Here is a 26,077-nt window from a genome sequence, read left to right as displayed (position 1 = left end):
TGGGGCTTTGTGGGAGCCGAGCTGTCGCCCAGGGAGTGTGGCCATGGCAGCTGCACACGATGAGGTCACATGGTCTTTATTGGGGGAGGGGACAGAGGGACAGCAGGGGCACCAGCATCGCTGCCCCCTAGGCGGGCGGACAGCTCCACAGCCAGCTTGCCGGGGTGGAGCCTGCCACACACAGTGCCCGCTGCTCCCTCTCCCATGACAGGGTGGGCACGGGGACCCGCTGTCCAGGCAGGGCCCTGAGTGCCCGTGGTGCCAGCTTGGCCCCATGAGGGCTCCGTCGGCACCTACCCCACCCAGCTGTCCTCTGGCTTCAGATGAACCTGGGCAGCGCAGGCAGCTGCGCTCAGGACCCGGCGGCAGCGCCACCTGGTGGGGAACCCGGTCATGGGCAGAGTCCCGCCCACAGCTGTGCTCAGGACCCGGCGGCAGCGCCACCTGGTGGGGGACCCGGTCATGGGCAGAGTCCCGCCCACAGCTGTGCTCAGGACCCGGCGGCAGCGCCACCTGGTGGGGGACCCGGTCATGGGCAGAGTCCCGCCCACAGCTGCGCTCAGGCCCCCGTGGCAGCGCCACCTGGCGGGGGACCCGGTCATAGGCAGAGCCAGGAGCAGGGCGCAGGCAGGACAGCACCCAGAGGGCGTGGTGGGGCCGCTGCCGACCGGGCCATTACGGATGGGGCTGGCTGCAGCCTGGCGCAGGAGCGATGCCCGGGAGGCCCCTGGGCTCCTGTGGGGAGTCTGGTGCGGTGTGCAGGGGTCCGTAGCGCAGAGTGGAATGGTCTGTGGCGTGGTCAGTGTGGTGGGTGGTGGTCTCTGGCAAGTTGCGCAGGAGTCCGCAGCGCAGAGTGGGATGGTCTGTGTCGTTTGAGTGGAACGTGGCAGGCTCTGGCGTGGTCAGTGGCGTGGCGCGCACTGGGCTCTGAGTTGGCTGAGGGGAAGCAGGCTGCCCCCCGCTGGGAGGACCCCGGCCAAGGCGTCTGCACACGGTGCTGCTTCGGAGCTGTCACTCGCTCAGGTGTGCAGGCCACCTGCCCCGGCACTACCAAGAGCCCTGGCTGGCGGTGCACAGGCTGTGGGTGCCGGGAGGGGCGGGGGTCCCCATGCAGCAGGAGGGGCCTCACTGGGACTCGCCGTCGGGCTGTGAGTCTCTCGTGCTCCTGGTTGGAAAGAAACAGCGATCAGTGCCCGGTTCAGCCAGGTGGGGTCCCCGGGCCTGGACACGAGCGCGGCCGGCCACTGGCATGCATGTCCCGGAGGCGCCCTGCGCAGGCGTGGAGCGTGCTCTGGGGAAACACCCAGCCGCGAGATCCCAGCTCTGTCCCGGGGGCCGCCAGTGCCCCGGGCTCCCCCAGGGCCCTGGGCTCCTCGGCTTCTGCTGTGCCGGGCTGGCAGCAATGCTGTGTCCTCACCGCAGGGGGGCCCTGACGCTCCTGCCCCCACTGTGGCCTGGTGGGTGACCACCTGCTGACGGGCAGCGAGAGGAGGTGACCACGGGGGGAGCCGGTCAGAGTCACTGTGATTTTTTTTTTTTGCCATTTTCTCTCAAGCTCTTCTCTTTACCAAAACAGAGCACTGAGGCCGGCGGTGGCGGGGCAGATTAAGCTCCACCCGCGACCCCGGCCTCCATCTGGGTGCTGGTTTCGGTATCGGCTGCTCTGCTCCCCATGCAGCTCCCGGCTGTGGCTGGGACAGCAGCGGAGGATGGCCTCGGTGCTCAGGGCTCTGCACCCACCTGGGAGACATGGATAAACCTCCTGCCTTCAGCCAGGCCCAGCCCTGGCCACGTGGCCATTTGGGGTGTGAACCAGCAGGTAGAAGATCTCTCTCTGTCTTTGAAATAAATAAAACAAATTTTTGAAAGAATCATCATCTGTCATTTACTTGAAAGACACATCTTCCATCTGCTGGTTCAGTCCCCAGCCCGCAATGGCCAGAGCTGGGCCAGGCAAAGCCAGGAGCCAGAAACTCCACCTGCGTCTCCCTGTGGTTGGAGGGGCCCAGGGCCCTGAGCCCCGGCTGCTGCCTGGCAGGGTACACGTTAGGGCGCCAGCGTGGAGGAGGTGGAGGCAGCCTGGAGCCACACCCTGGGGGGGGCATCCCAAACGCCGGCTTCACCACAGTGCCGGACGCTGGGCTGATGCTGACCCGCGTGGGGTCACAGAGCTCGCACCCCTCCCACAGCTTCCAGGACCCCCAAGAGCCTCCACCCAGGCTGCTTCATCTCGGGCTCCCACTGAGGGCGCAGTGTCCCCCACCTGTCACACCGAGGGTGGAGGGCGGGGTCTCGCCGAGGTCATCACCCGCAGTCCCTGGACGCTGGCAGTGGGCATGGGGCCCCGTGCGCGGCAGCAGCCTGTGCCTGGGAGTGGGGAGAGGTGGGACAGCTATTCGGCTGTGTCTTCACCCCCGTCAGCCTGGGTCTGGTTAAAGTCTACACAGCCCTGTGGGCCGAGAGTCCTGGTCAGGTGTCCTGTGGGCCGAGAATGCCAGTCAGGTGCGTGTGTGATGGACAAGTGTCCTATATCAGGTCGCCCTTTCGTCCCTGATGGCACGGGACACGTGTGGCACCCCGTGACGAGGTCGGATTTCCCTCGGACTGGGGGTTTATGCTCCTGGTCTCCTGTCCAAATCCCACGTGTGGCACCCCTGTGACGAGGTCGGATTTCCCTCGGACTGGGGGTTTATGCTCCTGGTCTCCTGTCCAAACCCCTGGCTGATTCAGGGTGTCGAAGATTTACTCGTCTTGAAAATGGGTTTTGTAACTCAAGCTCTCAGGACAGCTCCGTGGTGGGGCGGAAGTGGCTGCTGTGTTCTGTGCGAGGAGGGGCCCTGGGCCTCCCATCTGTGGCCCCGGGAGTGCCCAGTGCGGTGCAACCATCGCTCCTCCCTCCCCTTGTCCTGTCCATCGGGGCGGAAGTATTCCGATTCTGGTGGATGCTGGTCCCTGGGCCAGTACCACGCTGTCTTAGTACTGACACTTTATGGTGGTTTTTGTTTTGAAAGAAACATTGGTTTGAAAGGCAGAGTGACAGAGATGGAGCGCTCCCATCCACTGGTTCACTCCGCAAATGGCCCCAACAGCCATGTCAAAGCCAGGAGCTCCATCCGGGTCTCCCATGTGGGTGCAGGGGCCCAAGTCCTCAGGCCGTCTTCCGCTGCTTTCCCAGGTGCACTCCCAGGGAGCTGGATGAGAAGTGGCGCAGCGGGGACTTGAACCAGCATCTGGAAGGGATGTCTGGGTCGCAGGCAGCGGCTTGACCTGCGACACCACAGCACCGGCCAGTGGCAAGTTTTGATACCGAGAGTGTAAGTTGTCGACTTTGCTCGTTACGCTGTAGCTCTGACTGTTCAGGGCTCCTGGAGTTTGCACACAGATCCACGAGCACAGGGGATGTTCCCACTGGCCTGTCGTGTCAGATTCCACCTGGTCCCGTGCGTTCGGGGGCGAGGTGTGCCTGTGTCACTGATGTCCCCGGAACGTCACTGTCTCCCGGACTTCACTCCTGGGATGTTCATTGTGAATGAACGGAAGTGCAGCTGGTTTTGGTGCTTTGATACTGTACCCCGCACCTGGACGAGGTTATTTATTATTTTTTTTAAATATTTTATTTGAGAGGTAGAGTTATAGAGAAAGGGGAGACAGAGAGAGAGGTCTTCCATCCACTGGTTCATTCCCAATTGCCCGGAGCTGGGCGGATCCAAAGCCAGGAGCCGGGAGATTTTCTGGGTGTCTCATGTGGGTGCAGGGCCCAATACTTGGCCACTCCCAGTGCTTTCTCAGGCCTTAGCAGGGGGCTGGATTGGAGGGGGAGCAGCCGGGACTGGAACCGGCGTCCTTACGGGAGGCTGGCGCCACAGGCAGATGCTCAGCCACAGCGCCAGACCTGATTATTATTTTATTTTTTTGACAGGCAGAGTGGACAGTGAGAGAGAGAGAGACAGAGAGAAAGGTCTTCCTTTTGCTGTTGGTTCACCCTCCAATGGCCGCTGCGGCCGGCGCACCGCGCTGATCCGAAGGCAGGAGCCAGGTGCTTCTCCTGGTCTCCCATGGGGTACAGGCCCCAAGCACTTGGGCCATCCTCCACTGCCTTCCCGGGCCATAGCAGAGAGCTGGCCTGGAAGAGGAGCAACCGGGACAGAATCCAGTGCCCCGACCGGGACTAGAACCCGGTGTGCCGGTGCCGCAAGGCGGAGGATTAGCCTATTGAGCCGCAGCGCTGGCCTCGGACCTGATTATTTTTTAAAACAGATTTTATTTACTTGTTTACTTGCTCCCTTATCTGAACGCCACAGTGAGCGGGAAGGAGGTAGAAATCTGTCTGGTTCACTCCCCAGGGGCCTACAGCAGTGTTGGCCTGGCAGGCGGGGGCCAGGCACCCATGTGGGTCCCACACGAGTGGTAGGGGCCCAGGTCCCTTGTTGACATCGGCCGCCTCCCAGGCGCTGTGGAGGGAGCTGAGCTGGCAGTACAGGGTGGCAGGACTTGCACCAGGCGCTGTGGTGGGCATGCGGGCCCCCACGCCCAGCCCGGTCGCTGCACCCAGCACCCGCCCCACGCACTGGTGCTGGGAGTTCTGCAGTGGACTCCACGGGTCATTGAACATGGCCACCCTGGCTTGTGTGTGAGAGGCCACCCGTGGGGATGGCGCTTCCTCCTTTCCCGTCCAGGTGGCCCCAGCTCCTCCTGTCCTGGCCTCTCTCTGGCAGGGTTGACGCTCCTTCCCGCGGCTCAGTGCGTAGTGCACTGGCTGCCGGCTGTGGTCCATGCTGTGTCCACAGTGGTCGTGGGTTCTGTGCTCCGTGGCCCCGATGTGCTGGCATCCCCTAGGTTGGAAGGCGTTTCAGCACGTAGCCCACGGTCACACCTGTATCTCAGGTGCATCTCGGTGAAAAGACGAAGATGACAGCAGAGGCAGGGGGCCGGAGGGAAGCCGGTGCGGCCCCAGGGCCTTGTGCCTGGCCGTCAGCGCGGGTGCCGTCCACCAGTACCGGCTGTTGGCCGGAGGAGCTGCTCCTGGGGACCCCGCCTGAGCTGGGGCATCCAAGGTGGGCACTGGGGTCGTGGGGTGAGCGGCTGCAGGGGCTGAAATCCCAGACGCCCAGGTGTTCAGCACACGTGATCATGGCTGACGAGGGTGAGCGCTGGGTGTCCCCAGGCAGGGGCCAGGTGTTGGCAGGAGGTGCGCCGTGCGGCCAGGCCCGCCGGGTCCCGCACACGCAGGCTCTCTGCTGGGTTCCTGTGTGTCGGAGCTATTGAGCGTCCCTGGGTGAAGCCCACTGGGTCTCGGTGTGCAGCCCTTTGCCTGCTGTCTGAGGGTTCTGACATCTGCGGGCCTAGTACTGGCCGTGTTTTTTCTGTCTTGTCTTGGTTCTGGAGTTGAGGGGTCGGCCCCTGCCTCCTCTCTGTGTGGGTCTCTGCAGTGTCAGTGTTAATGTTTCTCAAATGTCTCGTAGAAGTCACTGCAGGCCGGCGCCGCAGCTCACTAGGCTAATCCTCCGCCTTGCGGCGCCGGCACACCGGGTTCTAGTCCCGGTCAGGGCACCGATCCTGTCCCGGTTGCCCCCCTTCCAGGCCAGCTCTCTGCTGTGGCCCGGGAGTGCAGTGGAGGATAGCCCAAGTGCTTGGGGCCTGCACCCTATGGGAGACCAGGAGAAGCACCTGGCTCCTGGCTTCGGATCAGCGCGATGCGCCGGCTGCAGCGGCCATTGGAGGGTGAACCAACGGCAAAAAGGAAGACCTTTCTCTCTGTCTCTCTCTCACTGTCCACTCTGCCTGTCAAAAAAAAAAAAAAAAAAAAATCACTGCAGGCTGACGTGGAACTGCCTCTTGGCTCCTTTTAAGATGACTAAGTGGGTCTCTAGTTCTCTGGGTTGATTTGGATTTTCTATTTTTTGAAAAAATACCTACATGAGGACTGGAGCTGTGGCATAGCAGGTAAAGCTGCTGCCTGCGGTGCCGGCACCCCATATGGGCACTGGTTCCATTCCCGGCTGCCCCAATATATATATATATTTTTTTGACAGGTAGAGTTATAGACAGAGAGAGAGAGAGAGAGAGAGAAAGAGAGAAAGAGAAAGGTCTTCCTTCTGTTGGTTCACTCCCTAAATGGCCGCCACGGCCAGCGCTGCACCGATCCAAAGCCAGGAGCCTCCTCCTGGTCTCCCATGCGGGTGCACGCCCAAGCACTCGGGCCATCCTCCACTGCCCTCCTGGGCCACAGCAGAGAGCTGAACTGGAAGAGGAGCAACTGGGACTAGAACCCGGTACCTATATGGGATGCCAACGCTGCAGGTGGAGGATCACCAAGTGAGCCACAGCGCCGGCCCAGCTCCCTGCTATGGTCGGGAAAACAGCAGAAGACGGCCCAGGTCCTTGGGCCCCTGCACCCATGTGGGAGACCCAGAGGAAGCTCCTGGTTTCAGATCAGCCCAGCTCCGGCCGTTACAGCCACCTGGGTTGTGAACCAGTGGATGACGGAAGACCTCTCTCTGCAACTCTGCCTTCCAAATAAATATATAAATCTTGAAATAGAATTTTTAAAAAATTACCTATTTGAAAGGCAGAGTTAGAGACAGAGACCTTCCATCTGCTGGTTCACTCAAATTCTCCAAGAGGCAGAGCTGAGTCAGGTGGGAGCAGCAGCCTGGAATCGATCCAGGTCGCCCACGTGGGTGCAGGGGCCCCTCCCTTACACGCAGCTGGGACTCAAACCGGCGCCCGCGTGGGGCTGGCGTCACAGGAGGCGGCTCGGGCACTGCTGTTTTACGCCAGGCTCGTGTCTCTCTGCTGCCTGCCGGTGCCCGCCCCATCTTTCCCAGCGGCCCCTGTGGCCCCTTACCTCCCTGGGAGTCTGCGGTGACTGACACATGTCCTTCATTCGTCTGCTCGGGCTCGGTCCCGGTCCCGGTCCAGGTGAAATCGGTCAGCCTGTTCACCCTCCCCGAGGGCCCGCAGCTGGACTCTCATTCCCTTCTCCTTGCGTAGGTGGGAGCTATTTTTGCGGGTGCTTTCCCACTGGACTGAGATCTGTCCCCTCCCCATGTCCCTGATGTGGTCTCCATCGTCATTCATTTAAAAGGATTTCATTAGTTTGTTTGAAATTTATTTATTTTAAAGGCAGAATGATACAGAGACCTTCCGACTCTGGTTCACTCCCCAAATGCCGGCAGCGTCCAGGGCGGGGCGGGGCTAGAGCCAGAAGGGAACACAGTCCGGCCTCCCCCGTGGGTGCCGGCTCCCGTGTACTTGGGCCTCCCCCGTGGGTGCCGGCACCCACGTACTTGGCCAGCACTGCTGCCTCTTGGCGTCTTAGCAGGAAGCTGGGTCAGAAGCAGAGGGCGGGGCCTGGGATATCAGCATCCCAACATGGCCGCCGGTTCGAGTCCCAGCTGCCCCACTTCCGATCCAGCTCTCTGCTGTGGCCTAGGAAAGTAGTGGAAGATGGCCAAGTCCTTGGGCCCCTTCACTCACATGGGAGCTCCGGAGGAAGCTGCTGGCTCCTGGCTTTAGCCTGGCCCAGCCATTTGGGGAGTGAACCAGCAGATAGAAGGTCTCTCTCCCTAAGAAATCTTCAGATGGAGGTGGGACTTGATGCCAGCTCTCAGGCCCCTGGGAGTCAGTCCCCCTCGTCCCCCCGCGGCCTCCGCCCCCAACCCTCCCAGAGTCTCACTTCCTGGCCGATCCAGGTGTCCCCCGGTGAACGTTCCCTGTGTGTGGCCGCAGGCGGCAGCTGCCCTCTGCCCTGCTCTGGGGTCGCTCGGCCGCCCCCATGCACGCAGTGAAAGAGCATGCCACCCCCCCCCCCCAAGCTAAGCATCCGGCGACCCCTGACGCCTTCTCTTGCACCGCACAGACACCCCGCCCGTTACCTGTCGCTCTGCTGGCTCTCGGCCGAAGCTGTCTCCAAGCCCAGCTGCGCGTCAGGCAGGAGCTGTGTCTTCTCTGAGGACAAGGGGAAGTGCGCGTCAGTGTTGCTCTGTGAAGCGCGTGGCCCACTCACAGGGAACCAGGCCGCGAGGCTGTGAGCAGGCAGGCCCTGGGACCCGGGCTTCCCAACACCCAGGGCCCTGTGCTCCCGGGAGGCCCCTCCCCGGCTTCCTCACGGCTGGGGAATAAACACTGGAGCTGAAGTCGAGTTCCCCGTGTGCTCCTGCAACGTGGCCCACGCCTGCAGGGCCTGGAGCCCACAGCGCCCCGGGTACCTGGCTCTCGCTGCGGGGCCCGGCCGGGCAGCCGCTCCCGCTGCCGCAGGGCCTCGAGGCCGGCCAGGTCAGGCGGGTGGCAGTGGCTGCGCATGACCATGACGCGCTGGCCCTGGGTGATGGCGCGGCTGCGGCAGCCGGTGCGGCCTTGGTCCCGGCACATCCAGTACACCTTCCCGCCGGCCGCCTTCTCCTTCCTGTAGAGGAAGGAGTCGTGCACCAGGAACCTGCCCCCGAGCGACGTCCGCAGGAACTCCAGGGGCTCCGTGGGCTCTGAGGGGGGAAGTGAGCAGTGGGTGGGTGCCAGAAGCCAGGCCGGGGCAGCTGTGCCCCAGCAGGACCCACGCTGACCCCCGCACCCCCGGCCAGGAGCTCAGGCCTGAGGCCACGTGCGGGCTGCACGTCGTCCGGGGAGCCCGGCCCCTGTGGCCTCTCGAGCCCCATGCTCCTCAGAGGCCTCCCTTGGCCACTCCGATGCTGGACTTGAGGGCAGGGTCCTCCCGTGAGGCCTGTGGCAGACCAGACCCACGCACCAGGGCCTCCTGGCTCCCTGCCCACCCCGATCCAGCTGGCAACCAACTGGGCCCTCAGCTATTCCAGACCAGAACCGGGGGGAGCGGTCAGAGCTCACCAACCGTGTCAGCCAGAGCTGGCACGGAGACGCCGCCCTGAGGGAGACCCGGGGCACCACCCCCTCCTGAGCCTGTGTGCACGGAGCCAGGCACGTGTGGACCAGAGCACCGCGGCGGGCGGCTGCCCTCACCTGGGCCTTCCCAGTGGGTCAGGTTGGGGAGATTCTCCCGCTGTCGCAGGGCCTCGAGGCCGGCCAGGTCAGGCGGGTGGCAGTGCCTGCGCATGACCATGACGCGCTGGCCCTGGGTGATGGCGCGGCTGCGGCAGCCCATGCGGGCCTGGTCCCGGCACGTCCAGTACACCTTCTCGCCGGCCGCCTTCTCCCGCCTGTAGAGGAACGAGTCGTGCACCAGGAAGCTACCCCCCAGCGGGGTCCTCAGGAATTCGGGGCCAGCTGTGGAAATGAGAGGGAGTGAGGAGGCCGGGGAGTGGGGCAGCGGGGTCCCTGCTCTCCTCAGAGTCCGGAGTGCGGCTCCAGGGAAGGCCCTCACTCCCTGGAGCCCCAGAACCCAGCTGCTGCAGGCAGGGCGGCTGGACAGCGCGGCCTGGGAGCTAAAGGGGGGCCATGAGCAGCAAGCGAGGTGGCCTCGGGGGCCCTGGGAAGGTGGCCGTCTGCCCAGGGGACTCCAGTCCCTCCACACAGAGGCCGTGCCTATGGGGGCAGAAGCCAGGGGAGCAAGGTCGCCCTGCAGTGACACAGCCTGGGACAGCGGTGGGGACACCAGGCCGAGGGACGTGAACCCTGTGACCGTGGGTGTCCCAGTTCCCTCACACCTGACACAGAAGGCCCTAAGGGACCACAGCAGCGCACAGCGTGGGGCGCAGGGCGGGGACACAGGCGCTCAGAGCACGCGGCCAGCCCCGGGGAGGCCAAGCAAAGCCACCCCTGCCCACGGCTCAGCAAACAGCTTTGTGTCCAGGGTGTCTCGCAAGTGTCACCCCCCCCCCCCCCGGACTGTGGCTTGGGGAAACCCGGAGGCAGGGCTGCCCCCAGCACAAGCAGGCGTGGAGGGCCGGAGAGCAGGAAGGGGCTGCGCAAGTGGCCTAAGGACCAGGGACACGGACAGGGGGCCTGGAGGATGAGACGGGTGCTGGCGCCAGCCAGAGGGAAGAGGAATCCAGAGAAAGCGGACCAGGGCGTGCCAGCACCTTGGGGGCAGGAAAACCCACAGGCCGGGCAGGGACTTGGTCAGGGGCCCCTGCGTGGCCAGGGCAGGCTGGCCTCAGGAACTGCGCCCCCTGCTAACAGTTACCATTGTCTTCCTCTGCAAACAGGAGTGGGGCAGGGTTGACCCAGGCTGGGCTGCGCAGGGACCGAACTGTAACCCTTCTAGAACATTCACAGGAGGACGAGGTCAAGAGAGGAAGGTGGGGGTGGGGTCTCCTGCCTGCTCCCCAGCCCCACTGCCCCCTGCATCCCAGCACCTGGGCTCTCCCGCTGGGCTGGGCCGGGTCGCTTCTCCCGCTGCCGCAGGGCCTCGAGGCCGGCCAGGTCGGGCGGGTGGCAGTGCCCGCGCATCACAGTGACACGGCGGCCCTGGGTGATGGCACGGCTGCGGCAGCCCATGCGGGCCTGGTCCCGGCACGTCCAGTACACCTTCTCACCGGCCGCCTTCTCCCGCCTGTAGAGGAACGAGTCGTGCACCAGGAAGCTGCCCCCCAGCGGGGTCCTCAGGAACTCAGGGCCTCCTGTGGACAGGGAGAGGGCGTCAGGCCTGATCTGCCAGCCCCGCCCTGGCCCGGCCCGGCCCTGAGAGGCTGCAGGGGGCGGACTCACCGGGGTCAGCCTCCAGGTCCGGCAGGTCCTGCTCCTCGAGCTTGGCTCGCTTTCTGGGCCGGCGCCTGGAGAGTGCCAGGGGGCCCGGGCCCCTGCGGCACAGCGAACTGTCCACGGCCGGCAGCGGCTTGTCCTCGGGGGCCCCGAGGCCGTCCGGGCCCGCCTTCTCCTGCCGCCGCCGGGCCTCCAGGCCCTCCACGTCGGGCGGGTGGCAGTGGCTGCGCATGACCGTGACCCGCTGCCCCTGCGTGATGGCGCGGCTGCGGCAGCCGTGCAGCGTGTGGTCCCGGCACGTCCAGTACACCTTGTCCCCCACTGCCTTCTCCCGCTTGTAGAGGAAGTGCTCGTGTACCAGGAAGCTGCCCCCATAGCAGGTCCTCAGGAACTCCAGGGGCCCAGCCTGCCCTGGAGGAGGGATCCGGGGCGGTCACCACACCCCTGGCCCCGGACACCGCTTCTCCGGGGCGACACTGACCGTGGCCACCTCAACTCCCCCCACCCCCCAGCCATCAGCACCAGGTCACAGTGCTCCAAGGGCTGTCCAGGGCTCCTGTGCAGTCTCCCTCCCCACAGTGAGGGCCCAGCGTGGCTGCGGCTCCGCCCAGCCTGCCTCCCGGCGCCTGGGGTAAGGACAACCCCACAGGCCCAGGCCCACCCCTGGCCGGCCTGGTCCCGAGTGCAGGCGGCCGTGGCCATCACCTCCGCAGCCCCAGAACTGAGCCGGATTCCTCCGGCCACAGGGGTCCTTTTCCAAGCTTAGAGGATGCCAGGGTCATCATAGCCCATTACAACTCAGACCTCTCAGTCTCGCTTCCCGCTGCCTCAGAACATTCTGGAAGGACCTGGGACCCTCCCCCCACAGCTGGACTGGGAGCAGGGGCGCTCACTTTGCAAGCCGCCCTGAGGATCTGCATGGGTCCCCACGTTTCTACCTGGGTGCAGCCAAGGTCCCCGGTGCTCACCTGCTCCGAACGGGGGCATGGGTGGCAGGTACTCGCCCAGCCCCAGTGTCGAGCGCTTCTTGGGAGGCAGAGTCAGCAGGGACAGGGCCCGGGGCCCCTCCTCCTCCTCCTCCTCCAGGGCTGGCTTGCTCAGCACCTGCCCCGGCGTGGGCTCTGACTCCTCGGGGCCCAGCCACGGGCCCACTCCCTCACCCGGCTCCTCCATGTGGCCTCCAGGGCCCTGGGGGGCCTGAGGGTCCCCCGAGGCTTCGGGCAGGGCCTGCAGGCTGTCCTCATCTGGCAGGTGGCAGTGGTCCCGCATCACGGTGGCCCGGGCGCCGCGGGTGATGGCCCGGCCCCGGCAGCCCAGCCCGGCGTGCCGGCGGCACTTCCAGTACACCTTGTCCCCGACGGCCTTCTCCTGCCTGTACAGGAACGACTTGTGCACCAGGAGGCGGCCCCCAAACGGGGTCCGCAGGAACTCCAGCGGCTTGGGGGCTGCGGGGAGAAGGCAGGCTGGGGGGAGCACTGCAGGGGGCGGGGTGGGAGTGTGGGGGACCTCCCCAAAACTCCCGACTGCGGCGGGGGTGGGCACTCTGCCCATCTCAGCGATTCCCTGGTCCCGGGCGGGGCTGTCACACCCTGCAGGAGGCTCCGGGGGAGCGGGGGGTGGGGAGGCCGAGGTCCGTGTGCACACAGGCAGCTGGGCCCACTCCTCACCTGCGTCCAGCTTGCTGGGTTTCAGCTCGGGCGACGGCTCCGGGCCGGCTGTCCCACTCTCGGCCTCCTGCTCGCGGGGCTCAGGCAGGGGCATCCCGGGACCCAGGGCCCGACGCTCAGCCCACGCACGGACTTCTGCCCAGCGCCCCTTCCGTGATGGCGACCCGCGGCTGCAGAGGAGTCCTCAGGCTGGGTCTCTACAAAGCGATGCGGGTCAGGGCGGAGGAGCCAGGGAGGGGCCCTGCTGGGGAGGACCCGGCCCGCTCCCAACCCTCCCTCTGTGGAGAACGCAGTCCCTGCGCTCTGGGCCACGGCTATGCGGGCCTGGGCAGGGTCTCTGCGCAGTGAGCGCCGTGGGCCTTTCCCACCGCTCAGCTTCCTCCCCGGCCAACCATCAAGTTGGCCAACCCAAGTTCCCTTGCACCCCGCCCCACTGTGCTGCAGAGTCCCCAGGCCTGGGACGCACACACAGCGCCCCGCCCCACCAGCCCAGGACTGAGGGAACCTGCTAGGTAACAGCCAAGGATGGGGGCTCCCGGGCCCACCCTGTTGGGAGCCAGGACCCGCGGAGCAGCTGCGGGGAACTGGACCAGCATCCCGCCTGCCGGGAGAGGGTCCGGGGAAAGCCCCGCCCCATGACACACAGCACCGCGCCCTGACTGGCCCCGGCGCGCGTCCCTCTGCTGGCAGCCCGCCCCCTGGTGCCCTGCGGCCGGGACCAATGGGCAAGGCTGTTCCCTGTCCAGGCCTTGCGCCGGGCGATCCAGACAAGGCCGCGATGCAGCTACCGCGCGCCCACGCAGACTCCCGCAGGATTCGGCAGGGGATGCTCCCACGCGGCGGACCCACCCCACGTTCTCCCGCACCAGGAGCCAGCACCCCTCAGAGTTGCACCGCGGGCCACAGCTGGGGTGCAGTGCATAGTGTCCACCCCAAGGTTGTGTCCAAAAAGAAGGGGAAGCTACGACACAACCCAAGGCCGCCGCCGGCCCTGCGGGGATGCGGATGCCTGTCCGAGGCGCAGTCCCCCTGCCGCCTGCCAGAGGGCTCAGGGGTGGACTGCACACCAGCCACGGGTCCTCCCAGACCCCCGCTCAGGGGTGGACTGCACACCAGCCACGGGTCCTCCCAGACCCCCCGCTCAGGGCGTAGACTGCACACCAGCCACGGGTCCTCCCAGACCCCCGCTCAGGGGTGGACTGCACACCAGCCACGGGTCCTCCCAGACCCCTGCTCAGGGGTGGACTGCACACCAGCCACGGGTCCTCCCTGACCCCCGCTCAGGGGTGGACTGCACACCAGCCACGGGTCCTCCCAGACCCCCGCTCAGGGGTGGACTGCACACCAGCCACGGGTCCTCCCAGACCCCCGCTCAGGGGTGGACTGCACACCAGCCACGGGTCCTCCCAGACCCCCGCTCAGGGGTGGACTGCACACCAGCCACGGGTCCTCCCAGACCCCCGCTCAGGGCTTGGACTGCACACCAGCCACGGGTCCTCCCAGACCCCCGCTCAGGGCTTGGACTGCACACCAGCCACGGGTCCTCCCAGACCCCCGCTCAGGGCTTGGACCTCACACCAGCCACGGGTCCTCCCAGACCCCCGCTCAGGGGTGGACTGCACACCAGCCACGGGTCCTCCCAGACCCCCGCTCAGGGCTTGGACCTCACACCAGCCACGGGTCCTCCCAGACCCCCGCTCAGGGCTTGGACCTCACACCAGCCACGGGTCCTCCCAGACCCCCGCTCAGGGGTGGACTGCACACCAGCCACGGGTCCTCCCAGACCCCCGCTCAGGGGTGGACTGCACACCAGCCACGGGTCCTCCCAGACCCCCGCTCAGGGGTGGACTGCACACCAGCCACGGGTCCTCCCAGACCCCCGCTCAGGGGTGGACTGCACACCAGCCACGGGTCCTCCCAGACCCCCGCTCAGGGGTGGACTGCACACCAGCCACGGGTCCTCCCAATCCCCCCCGCTCAGGGCGTAGACTGCACACCAGCCACGGGTCCTCCCAGACCCCCGCTCAGGGCGTAGACTGCACACCAGCCACGGGTCCTCCCAGACCCCCGCTCAGGGCTTGGACTGCACACCAGCCACGGGTCCTCCCAGACCCCCGCTCAGGCGTGGACTGCACACCAGCCACGGGTCCTCCCAGACCCCCGCTCAGGGGTGGACTGCACACCAGCCACGGGTCCTCCCAGACCCCCGCTCAGGGGTGGACTGCACACCAGCCACGGGTCCTCCCTGACCCCCGCTCAGGGGTGGACTGCACACCAGCCACGGGTCCTCCCAGACCCCCCCGCTCAGGGCGTAGACTGCACACCAGCCACGGGTCCTCCCAGACCCCCGCTCAGGGCTTGGACTGCACACCAGCCACGGGTCCTCCCAGACCCCCGCTCAGGCGTGGACTGCACACCAGCCACGGGTCCTCCCAGACCCCCGCTCAGGGGTGGACTGCACACCAGCCACGGGTCCTCCCAGACCCCCGCTCAGGGGTGGACTGCACACCAGCCACGGGTCCTCCCAGACCCCCGCTCAGGGCGTAGACTGCACACCAGCCACGGGTCCTCCCAGACCCCCGCTCAGGGGTGGACTGCACACCAGCCACGGGTCCTCCCAGACCCCCGCTCAGGGCGTAGACTGCACACCAGCCACGGGTCCTCCCAGACCCCTGCTCAGGGGTGGACTGCACACCAGCCACGGGTCCTCCCTGACCCCCCGCTCAGGGGTGGACTGCACACCAGCCACGGGTCCTCCCTGACCCCCGCTCAGGGGTGGACTGCACACCAGCCACGGGTCCTCCCTGACCCCCGCTCAGGGCGTAGACTGCACACCAGCCACGGGTCCTCCCTGCCCCCCGCTCAGGGCGTGGACTGCACACCAGCCACGGGTCCTCCCTGACCCCCGCTCAGGGGTGGACTGCACACCAGCCACGGGTCCTCCCAGACCCCCGCTCAGGGGTGGACTGCACACCAGCCACGGGTCCTCCCAGACCCCCGCTCAGGGCGTAGACTGCACACCAGCCACGGGTCCTCCCAGACCCCCGCTCAGGGGTGGACTGCACACCAGCCACGGGTCCTCCCAGACCCCCGCTCAGGGGTGGACTGCACACCAGCCACGGGTCCTCCCAGACCCCTGCTCAGGGCGTAGACTGCACACCAGCCACGGGTCCTCCCAGACCCCCGCTCAGGGCGTGGCCTGCACACCAGCCACGGGTCCTCCCAGACCCCCGCTCAGGGGTGGAATGCACACCAGCCACGGGTCCTCCCTGACCCCCGCTCAGGGCGTGGCCTGCACACCAGCCATGGATGCTCCCTGACCTGGCCAGCAGCGTGGTGGCTGTGGCAGTTCTGGAGCTATTTCTTCCCTCGGGGCCAGGGAATTGAGGGAGCCCTGTCCCGGGAGTGGGCCAGCGGTGGAGGGTCCAGGCCCCCAGAACTGACCAGGGATAAGCGAGTGTCTCAGGCCAGCAGGGTCAGGGGCGTGGCCGACCTCAAAGGCTCTGGGTTTCTGAGACAGGGACAGATACTGACCTGGTCAAACAGCCAGCGAGAGTGGCCACACGTAAAGGCCTGAGCACGTGGAGGGAGCCCCTGCTGAGACAAGGGCCCGCTTCCTGCATGGAGACAGGAGGTAGAGCGGCCGGGGCTCAGGGACAGCCTGGGGCCAGAGTCGCAGCTGAGGCACAGCTCTGGAGACGAGGGTGGGAGTGCCTGCACAGCCACCTGGGCTGCCTGCTTGGAAATGGCGGAAACGGGGCCGGTGCTGGCACAGCAGGTGAAGGCGCCGGCTGCAGAGTCGCCATCCCCTATGGGCGCTGGTCTGAGTCCTGGCTGCTCCCCCTCCGATCCAGCTCTCTGCTGTGGCCTGGGAAAGCAGCAGCAGATGGCCCAAGTCCTTGGGCTCCTGCACCCACGTGGGAGAACCGGGAGTTGCAGGCTCCTGGCTTCAGCCTGGCCCAGCCCTGGCTGTTGTGAACATTTGAGGAATCAACCAGTGGACCGAAGATCTGTCTCTCCTCCTCTCTGTCACTCTTTCTATAAACAAATAAATCTTAAACAAAATGGCGAAAATGACACGTGTTATGATGCCCATATTTCACCAGAGGCCATAAGAACCAGCTGAACAAGCCACACACGGCCAGTGAGCCAGGCCGTCTACCGCGCAGGCTCTGAGGGACCCAGCTGTCCACAGGGGGCCAAACTCCACACTGGCCGACTCACAGGCTCTCGTCGCCCTCTGCACTGTCCTGGTCAACACAGTGCACACTCGGGGACCTCCGCCCTGATCAGTCCACATACGGCTGTCCTGGGCCTCGCCCCACCCTCACACGCTGCTCCTCACGGTCTCCACGCGCACAGCCACAGCACCTAGGTCCCCGTGTCCCGAACCAAGAAACCTGTGCACCCCCAGGCGACGCTGCAGGAAGAGCTGCACCCCCGCTCTGCCAGCCACGCCCTCCTCAGGCCCCGTGGGGCCCAGAGACACCTGAGCCGGCCTGGGCCTGTCCTTCAGGGAGAGCCCTCCGTGTGGGAGGGGCAGTGCCAGGGTGCTGCTCCGGAGACAGGGAGGGTGGCGCGTGGGGAGCTGCGGCAACACGGATGAGCCCCGCGGACAGCACGCTCGGGGGGCGGGCCCGGCGGAAGGACCACGAGCTGCGTGGCTGTGTCACAGGAAACGTCTGCCACAGGCCCCTCCCTAGGGGCCCAAGACAGATGGCGGCTGCCTCAGGCTGGGAGGCCGGAGCGCGCGGGCTTCTCTGTGGTGTGGCTGCACACGGGGAGCCGCCTGGGGTGTGACCCACAGCTCAGTGAGGCCGCTAAGCCCCCTCTGTAGGGCTGGCACCGTGGCAAAGCGGGTAAAGCCACCACCTGCAGCGCCGGCATCCCACATGGGCGCCGGTTCTAGTCCCGGCTGCTCCACTTCTGATCCAGCTCTCTGCTGTGGCCTGGGAGGCCAGAGGAAGATGCCCGAGTGCTTCCAGTGTGGGAGGCCCGGAAGCAGCTCCTGGCTCCCGATTTCAGGTTGGCTCAGCTCCGGCTGTTGCGGCCATTTGGGGAGTGAACAAGCAGATGGAGGACCCCTCTCTCTCTCTCTGCCACTGCCTCTCAAATCAATAAATAAATCGTAACTAAAAGCAACCAAGGTAGCAATGGCTCCCCTCAGTCACTGACAGGGACACAAGCAGTTCTCTACACCACAGGCACTCGAGGACAGTGGGTTCCTCGCTGGAGGAGGCAGCGTGTGTCGACGCCTCCTGCGCTAACACAGGAACATCCACCTCACAGCCCTGCCCCGCCGTCTCTGCTGCACCCCTGCGGCAGCACCGCGTCACCCGCCTGGGCTTGGCCTCTAAGCAGGCGGGAAGCCCCTGCAGACCTTGGGGGGACCAAGCCAGTCCTCAGCAGCAATGCTGCCGACAGCCACAAGGGGGTGCTGCTGCTCCTCAGAACGTGGTTGCCTGCTTTTTGGGTCCCATTAAATTGGTGACACTATTTATCTTTTTTTTTTTTTTGACAGGCAGAGTGGATAGTGAGACAGAGAGAGACAGAGAGAGAGGTCTTCCTTTTTGCCATTGGTTCACCCTCCAATGGCCGCTGCAGCCAGTGCATCTCGCTGATCCGAAGCCAGGAGCCAGGTGCTTCTCCTGGTCTCCCATGGGGTGCAGGGCCCAAGGACCTGGGCCATCCTCCACTGCCTTCCCGGGCCATAGCAGAGGGCTGGCCTGGAAGAGGGGCAACCGGGATAGAATCCGGCGCCCCAACCGGGACTAGAACCCGGGCACCACAAGGCAGAGGATTAGCCTGTTAAGCCACGGCGCTGGCCACTATTTATCTCTTTTAAAGATTTATTTATTTATTTGAAAGTCAGAGTTACACACAGAGAGGAGAGGCCTTCCATCCTATGGTTCACTCCCCAACTGGTCGCAATGGCCGGAGCTGTGCCGATCCGAAGCCAGGAACCAGGAGCTTCTTCCAGGACTCTCACACGGGTGCAGCGCCCCAAGGACTTGGGCCATCTTCCACTGCTTTCCCGGGCCACAGCAGAGAGCTGGATCGGAAGTGCAGCAACCAGGTCTTGAACCAGCGCCCACATGAGATGCCTGAGCTTCAGGCCAGGGTTTTAACCTGTTGTGCCCCAGTGCTGGCCCCTCAAGTAATCTTTTTTTAAAAAATCAAGAAGAGTTCCAAAGTTCTTGTATTTACAAAAAGTGTTTAAGTAAAATCCAATTAAAATTCAGCAACTTTTTCTAAACTCAGTGAGTAGAGGTCTTCGTCATGGCACAGCAGGTTAAGCTGCCGCCTGGGACGCCAGCACCCCATGAGGGTCAGTTCCTGTCCCAGCCGCTCATTTCTGACCCAGCTCCCAGTTACTGTGCCTGGGAAAGGAGCAGTGACAGCCAAGTGCTTGTGCGCCTGCCCCCACGTGGGAGACCTGGATGGAGCTCCAGGCTCCTGGACTTGCCGACCAGCCCCAGCCCTTGCAGCCATTTGGGGAGTGAACCAGCAGATGGAAGAACTGAAGAACTCGATCTCTCCTCCCCTCTCTCTCTCTGTAACTTTGTCTTTCAGATGAACAACTCTTAAAAATAAATTAAATGATTAAAGTTCTTTTAAAAAATGTGTTTAGTTGAAAGGTGGAGTTAGCTAAAGAGAATGGGAGAGCTGGAGAGAGATCTTCCATCTGCTGGTCCACCCACCAAAAGGCCACAACAGCTGGAGCTGGGTCAAGCCGAAGCCAGGAGCCAGGAGCCTCTTCCAGATCTCCCATGTGGGTACAGGGGCCCAAGGACTTGGGCCATCTTCTACTGCTTTCCCAGGCCATTAGCAGGGAGCTGGATCTGAAGTGGAGCAGCTGGGACTTGAACTGGTGCCTATATGGGATGCCGGCACTGAAGGGGAGGCTTTACCCACGTCACAGCGCCGGCCCAGAATTAAAAAAAAAAAAAAAAGTGAAAAGCATGCACCTGTGATGAAGTTAACTATAATTTCCATGAAAAATTTTGATAATTTTTATATATTTCTAGGTTACCTAAGAATTACCCGTGGCAGTTGATAAAAATTTTAAAAATAAAAAATTTCCTGGACTTCACATTCAAAATTCTGGCTAAGGCTTCAGAAAGGGGTTCCAGGCAGCCCACGCAGTTCTGACGCAGCCGTGGACCCCACTCTGAGCAACACCAGGGGAGCTCCCTGGAGAACAGGCGGTCTCGAGGCAAGCTTTCTTCTGGTGCAGCCACTGTGGAAAACAGTGTGGAGATGCCTCGGGAATCTGAACACAGACCTACCACAGGACCAGCCATCTCACTCCTGAGAATCTACCCAAGGGAATGAAACCAGTGAACAAAAGCGCTGCCTGCACCTCCGTGTTTCCTGCAGCTCAATTCACAGTGGCTAAGACACGCAAGCAACTAAATGCCCATCAGCTGAAGACTGGATGAAGAAAGTGTGGCGTATGTACACCATGGAATACTACACAGCAGTAAAAAAGAATGAAATCCGGTCATTTGCAATAGAATGGAGCAAGCTGGAAAACCTCATACATAGTGAAATAACCCAGTCCCAAAGAGACAGATACTATACGCTCTCCCTGACTTGGGAGAATTAATAGTGCTCCTAAAATGAAAGTTATAGAAGGGAAATGGACACTTCTAGAATCAATGACTGGAATAGCCCTTGGCCTGACTGTCCAGGGGCAGTTTATCATTGCTGCTTTTTATTTTGTATATCCTTTTAGTTTTGTTTTTTCCCTCTTCTTCATACTATATGCTGAACTCCCCATGTAACACAGAGTTAACCAGATGTATGTTAAGCCAATTGGAAAAAGATCCCAGTTAAAAATGAGAGGGAAATAAGCGATGGAGGAGGCAGTTACAACTGTAAAGCTGTATCGTTCTGCACACAGGCATAAAGACTACCTCTCAGGGTACAGCCTAAAAACTCGTCATGGACTCCAGCCCCATAAAAATCGGTGGTTTAAATGCCATCTTAACTGTTAAAATGATCATATTAAATGTCAAAGTCAACATATAGATGGGTTTAAGTATAAAAGTGATCATATAAATAACATCAAGTGCCTGGTAACAATAACAGAATTAAAAAGGAAGGAAAGTCCAATATGGGAAGCAGTGCACAGAGCAGACTCCTAGAATGATATTCGCTGTAAATAGCACTCTGACCTCAGAACCAGCCCTTGAGGCTTCCTGGTCTGGTTGAAAGGCCTGTGAGAGCATTTCAGGCATGGAAAGCCAAGACCCTGGCAAAAAATATCCTACACGGAGGATCTCTGAGGCCTCGGTGGAAAGAAAGGGTCATCAAAGAAGACACTCTTCTCTGAAAGGAGGCGAGAACTTCCACTTTGCTTATAGCTGTGTCCAAACACCGACGGAGTCTATGGTCACAGAAGGCTTCCATAGCCTTGGCAGACCATGGCAAGAGCCTCGGGTGATCACTGACGTCATACATAAGAGTGCTAATTGTTAAAGGAACAATAGAAGTCACTGTGCACCTACTCCCCACGTAGGACCTCCATCCCCAGTGAGTTGTAGTATGAGAATCGACTCCAACTGTACACTGTATGTTGTGTGTGTGCGTGGGTACAAACTGTTGAAGTCTATGCTTAGCATGGAGTTAGTCCTCTGTATATGAAGTCAAACTAAAAATGAACCATAATGAAGAAGGAGATGGGAGAGGGAGGTGGGATGGGAGTTGGGGGGGGGGCGGTATAGGGGAAAGAACCAGTATATTCCTAAAGTTGTATCTATGAAAAAATGCATTCATTAAATAAAAAAATAAAAATTTTTTAAAAATTGAATAAAAAAAATCCATGTTTTCTTAAGTCAGGCACATGAACCATTACATGTAGGTTAGCTCATTCACGCTGTAACATTAATATGCTAAATACAGGGGCTGACGCTGTGGCCATACCAGGTTAAGCTGCTGCTAGCATCCCATACCAGCACCAGTTCAAGTCCCGGCTGCTCCACTTCTGATCCAGCTCTCTGCTAATGGCCTGGGAAAGTATCAGAAGATGGCCCAAGTGCTTGGGTCCCCACACACACATGGGAGACCCAGAAGAAGCTCCTGGCTCCTGACTGTTGTGGCCATCTAGGGAGTGAGCCAGCAGATGGAAGACCACTCCTTCTGTCTCTCCCTCTGCTTTTCAAATAAATAAACAAATCTTTTAAAAATGTTAAATACAAATATTACAACTGCCTATGCTAGTGGGGCATCCAAGTCCACCTTTTTTTTTCTACATTTATCAGAAGGCAGTGACAGAAAGGGAGAGGCAGGATGAGACGTTATTCTCCCACTGGAAACTCCCCCGATGCCTGCGACAGCTGGGGCTGGGCCAGGCAGGGGCCAGGAGCCAGGAGCTCCATTTGGGTCTCCTTTGTGAATGGCAGGGCCCAAGGACCATCCACTGCCCCCCAGGCACATCCGCAGGGGTGTGGGATGGAGCACGGGGCCCAAGCAGTGGCTCAGCATGCTGAACGCCAACACCTGCCCTGATTTCATGATTTCTGACATCACCCTTACGCATACCATAAGGTATTTGGGGACCTCACTGTGGCACAGAGAGCTGAGCTGCCAATGTGACGCCGGCATCCCATGTGAGCACCGGTTCCTGTCCCGGCTGCTCCACTTCCGATCCAGCTCTCTGCTGATGGCCCACGTGTCTGGGCCCCGGCCCCACGTGGGAGGCCTGGATGGAGCTCCTGGCTTCTGCCTGGCTCAGCCCTGGTCGTCGCAGCCACTTGGGGTGTGAGCCAGTGGATGGAAGACTCTCTCTCTCTGTAACTCTTTCAAATAACAAATCAGTTTTTAAGAAGAAAGAAGAGATTTATGGGTCCTATTTGTGAAATCTGGCGGACAGAGCTTCCTGGGCTTGGCTTCCATGCCTCAAGATCTCGTGACGTGCTTCAGCAACGTCTAAGGTTCTTCACGAAGAATCCAGCACAGCAGATGCGAGTGGGCCCGTGTGCTAAGTTAACACTACTGAAATCCCCCCTGGACACAGCATCAGGCAAATCCAACGACACCAGATCATTCCATGAGGGGAAGAATCTTCAGTGTGAGGACCCCAGAGTCTGTGGTCACCAGGAAAGCACACCCAGTGCAGAACACACCTGGCCAACTCACCCGGCCCTAGCCGCTCACCAATGTTGAGCTGGGTGTTTTTTTTTTTTTAAGATTTTATTTATTTATCTGAAAGAGTTACACAGAGAGAAGGATAGGCAGAGAGAGGTCTTCCATCTGCTGGTTCACTCCCCAGATGGCCGCAATGGCCGGAGCTGTGCCAACCTGAAGCCAGGAGCCAGGAGCTTCTTCCAGGTCTTCCATGTGAGTGCAGGGGCTCAAGGACTTGGGCCATCTTCTGTTGCTTTCCCAGGCCACAGCGGAGAGCTGGATTGGAAGTGGAGCAGCCAGGACTCGAACTGGCGCCCACATGGGATGCTGGCGCTGAAGGCGGCTGCTTTACCCACTACGCCACAGCCAGCGCGCACCCCCCCCCCCTTAAAGCTGCATCAGGTCCAGTGCTGTGGCACAGTGGGGGCCACCTGCAATGCTGGTATCCTCTATGGGCACCGGTTCAAGAGCCAACTGCTACACTTCCAACCCAGCTCCATGAATGCATCTAGAAAGATAGCCCAAGTCCTCGGGCTCCTGCACCCACGTGAGAGACCGGGAAGCAGCTCCATAATCTTGGCTTTGGCATGGCCCCGACTCGGCGGTTGTGGCTGTTTGGGGATTGAACCAGTGGGCAGACGATCACACGCACTCTGTCTCCTTTCCCCTTGCGACTCTGCCTTTCAAACAAAATAATAAATCTTAAAAAAAAGAAAAATACAAAGGCTGGCGTTGTGCACGGTGGGCTAAGCAGCCCACGTGAGCAGAGGTTTGAGTTCTGCTCCCAGCTAATGCGCCTGGGAGAGCAGCAGTGATGGCCCAGCACCTGGGCCACCATGTGGGGTCCTGGGTGGAGTTCTAGGCTCCTGGCTTCGTCCTGCCCAGCTCTGGACATTGTGGCCATCTGGGGAGTGAGCCAGCAGATGGAAGATCTTGCTCTCTCCCTCTCTCTGTAACTCTGGCTTTCAAGTAAAGAAAAAAGGAAACAAAACTACGTCCCATGTAAGAGTGAGCACCTTTTTAGGAACGTGCAGCTGTGGCCCTCGGTTGATACAGACCTACTGGTCACCCTGGGTCCCACTGCTGCCAGGTGAACAGCCGAGCCCCAGAGCGCTTTTCCACCCCGGAGTGTTCCGGGGGAGGCAGACCCAGGTGGGAGTGCAGGCCTCCAAGTCCGTGTTTGTCCCTCTCTCCTGCTCTCTCCGGGCCCCAGAAAGGAAGGGCACGATCTGAGGGCGGCTCTCGGGGGACACTGCTCCCCGCCAGGGCCCCGAGAACTGCACTGGGTGCAGACCCTATGGGGCGAGGTCTTGGCGGCCACAGGTGGGCCCACCAGCGCCCACCCAGCCTAGGTGCTGGCTTGCCGGGTGGGAGACCTGGGGGGAGGCGTTGACTCAGTCCGCACAAAGACCAGAGGTCTTCTGCCCAGGCCCTGGGGGCCGCACGGCGAGGGGGAAGGCCCCGCTGTTTAACAAAGCCAATGTCCCCGCGGGGGGATCCACGGGCTGGGCTGCGTGGGCGCCGCGCTCCTGGGAGAGGGCGCAGCTGCAGGGCTCCTCCGACCTCAGACCGCCGGCCATTTGGACCGGGTCCTGCCCAGCTGACACGCAGCACCAGGCCTCCGCTCGGAACTGGAAGGACCGACCCTTCGCCCGGTGCGGCGCAACAGCTCAGAACCGCCGGGGGCAGCGTCCCCAGGCCTCCTCCAGTGCCCGCGCGTCCCGAAACCTGCCTCCCGTGGCACCTGACTCCGCTCACCCGGCACCCCCTTTCCGACCCACCCCCACCCCGGACGTCCTTCCTGACCACCTGCCGGCCACCCAGGCCAAACTCCTGGGCAGCTGGGCTCCGGTGCCCCCGCAGCGCGCGCAAGCGTCGCTCGCCCCAGCCCAGATTCACGGCCCTGCCCAACGCACGCCATCCCTGACTCCGGCCAGAGAAAGCCGCGACCCCGAGCGAACCGCGCGAACCGCGCCAGCCCCGCCAGCCCCGGTCCCGCAGCGATCCGTGCTCCGGAGGCAGAAACGGCGCCGCAGACACGCAGGCTGCCGTGGAGACGCGCGCGGGCGCAGGCGGGCCCCGGGCCGGCCGCGCCGGGAAAGTTTGCAGCAGCGCCGGGGCGGGGGCCCTGGGACCCCCGGAGCGGGGCGCGGCGGGGCGGGCGGGAGTGGGGCTCCCCGGCTCGGGGGCGCCGGGGCTCAGCCCGGGCCCGGGGCAGCGGGGAGGAGGGGCGAGGCGAACCGCGAAGGGAGGCAGGCGAGGCGCCCCCTCCCCAGGGCCAGCAGCCGCGGGCCCCCCACCCCCACGCCCGGGGCGCGTCCTCACCGTCGGCAGCGGCCCCTCCCGGCCCGAGCGCGGCCGCGACGGCTCCCTCAGTCTCCGCCGCTGCAGCCGCAGACGTCGCCCTCGCGGCCCGGGCCCCTCAGGACACCGCGACCCCGGCGCCCGCTCGCCGCGCCAAGACGCCTTCCAAGCGAGGCCCGCGCCCGCGCGCGCGCCCCCGCGGGGACCGGCCTCTCGGAACGCCGGGCGGGCGCCTCAGGAGCATGCGCCGGGGCGCCGCGGGCGTCCCACCCCCTCAGCAAATCCGTCTTCTCCGGTCTTCCCGGCGCGGCGTCCGCTGGCGGCTCGGCCAATCGGCGTGCGGAGGCGGGCCCACGGCGCGCGCAGGGGGCTGGCCTAGCCCGGGATTGGGCGGCGCTTCCCGGGGGCGGGGCGCTGCGGCCCGAGGGGGCGGGGCGTCCAACGGCGACGCCGGGACCCCCGCCGGACTTGACTGGCAGCACCTGTGGAGGGGCGGGGGCCTCCCACGCGGGACAAGCTGGGTGCGGTCTGGGAGGCAGCGGGCCACGCACGTGGGGTCCTGGACGGGGTTCCCTGCCCTCAGCTCCGCAGATGGGAGCTCCCGCTCTCGAATACGCACAGCTGTGGAAGAAAAAATGCATCCGGGCCTGGCGCTTTCCCACGGAGAGGGAGCAAGTTCTCACGGGCCTCAGCTTGCCGCAGACCCAACCCAGCCAAGCTCTGAGGTCGCCATCAGTAGCGACCGTAATGGAGCAGTCGCAGGGCCGGCTGTGGCGCGGGTCGAGATGCTGCCTGCCAGGGGCTCCCCGCCCACGCGCCGGGGAGCGCGGCCACCCGGGGACCGGGATGAGTTCCGGGCGCCTGACTTTGGCCTGGCCACTTGGAGAGTGATGCGGTGGATAAAGATTCTCTCTCTCTCTCTCTCTCTCTCTGCTTTTCAGAGGGGAGCGGGAAGCCCTTGCAGCTGTGAGCAAAGCACAACATGCAGAAAACCACCGTTTTGCGACCTTTGGAGCAATAACTGATTCTGGCAAAAACCGTCGGACAGGAAGACGACAGTTTGATAAGGACCAAGTACTGGGGCCAGAGGGGGCACAGCAGGTGCCATCTGCGGCACCAGCATCCCATACAGGCTCCACTTCCAATCCAGCGCCCTGCTGAAAGCAGAAGATAACCCAAGTGCTTGGGCCCTGCACTCACCTGGGAGACCCAGATGGAATCTCAGGCTCCTGGCTTTGGCCAGGGCAGCAGCCACTTGAGGAGTGAACCAACAGGTGGAAGATCCCCCATTCCCCTCCCTGGGCAGCCCTCTGCCTTTCAAATCAATCAATACATTTTAACAACAGCAAAAAAGAGAACAA

General features: G+C 62.9%; 1 protein-coding gene across 8 annotated transcripts; it reads right to left on the bottom strand.

Moving 5' to 3' along the window:
* Nucleotides 1-61: 61 nt before the first annotated feature.
* Nucleotides 62-24,856, bottom strand: FLYWCH1 (FLYWCH-type zinc finger 1). Of its 8 annotated transcripts, none has more exons than XR_009864693.1 (10): nt 24,738-24,856; nt 12,282-12,478; nt 11,583-12,059; nt 10,621-11,025; nt 10,269-10,532; nt 8,974-9,237; nt 8,211-8,483; nt 7,878-7,950; nt 6,848-6,984; nt 62-1,165 (listed from the first exon to the last, which is right to left on the bottom strand). XR_009864693.1 is itself a non-coding variant. In XM_062179813.1 (9 exons), the coding sequence occupies exons 2-9, from the start codon at nt 12,373-12,375 to the stop codon at nt 1,126-1,128; spliced, it is 1,890 nt and encodes a 629-aa protein (XP_062035797.1). In that variant the 5' UTR covers nt 12,376-12,478; nt 24,738-24,856; the 3' UTR covers nt 62-1,125. The 8 variants fall into 8 exon arrangements, 2 of the variants coding, with proteins under 2 accessions (XP_062035797.1, XP_062035798.1); XR_009864689.1 differs by lacking the exon at nt 6,848-6,984 and adding an exon at nt 2,264-3,578; XR_009864690.1 differs by lacking the exons at nt 62-1,165; nt 6,848-6,984 and adding exons at nt 1,344-1,838; nt 2,264-3,578.
* Between the last annotated feature and the right edge of the window lie 1,221 nt (nt 24,857-26,077).

The sequence above is a fragment of the Lepus europaeus genome, chromosome 21, assembly GCF_033115175.1.
Source record: "Lepus europaeus isolate LE1 chromosome 21, mLepTim1.pri, whole genome shotgun sequence".
Lineage (NCBI taxonomy): Eukaryota > Metazoa > Chordata > Mammalia > Lagomorpha > Leporidae > Lepus > Lepus europaeus.
Note: the sequence above shows the minus strand (reverse complement) of the source record. Positions and strands in the feature narration are given on the sequence as shown.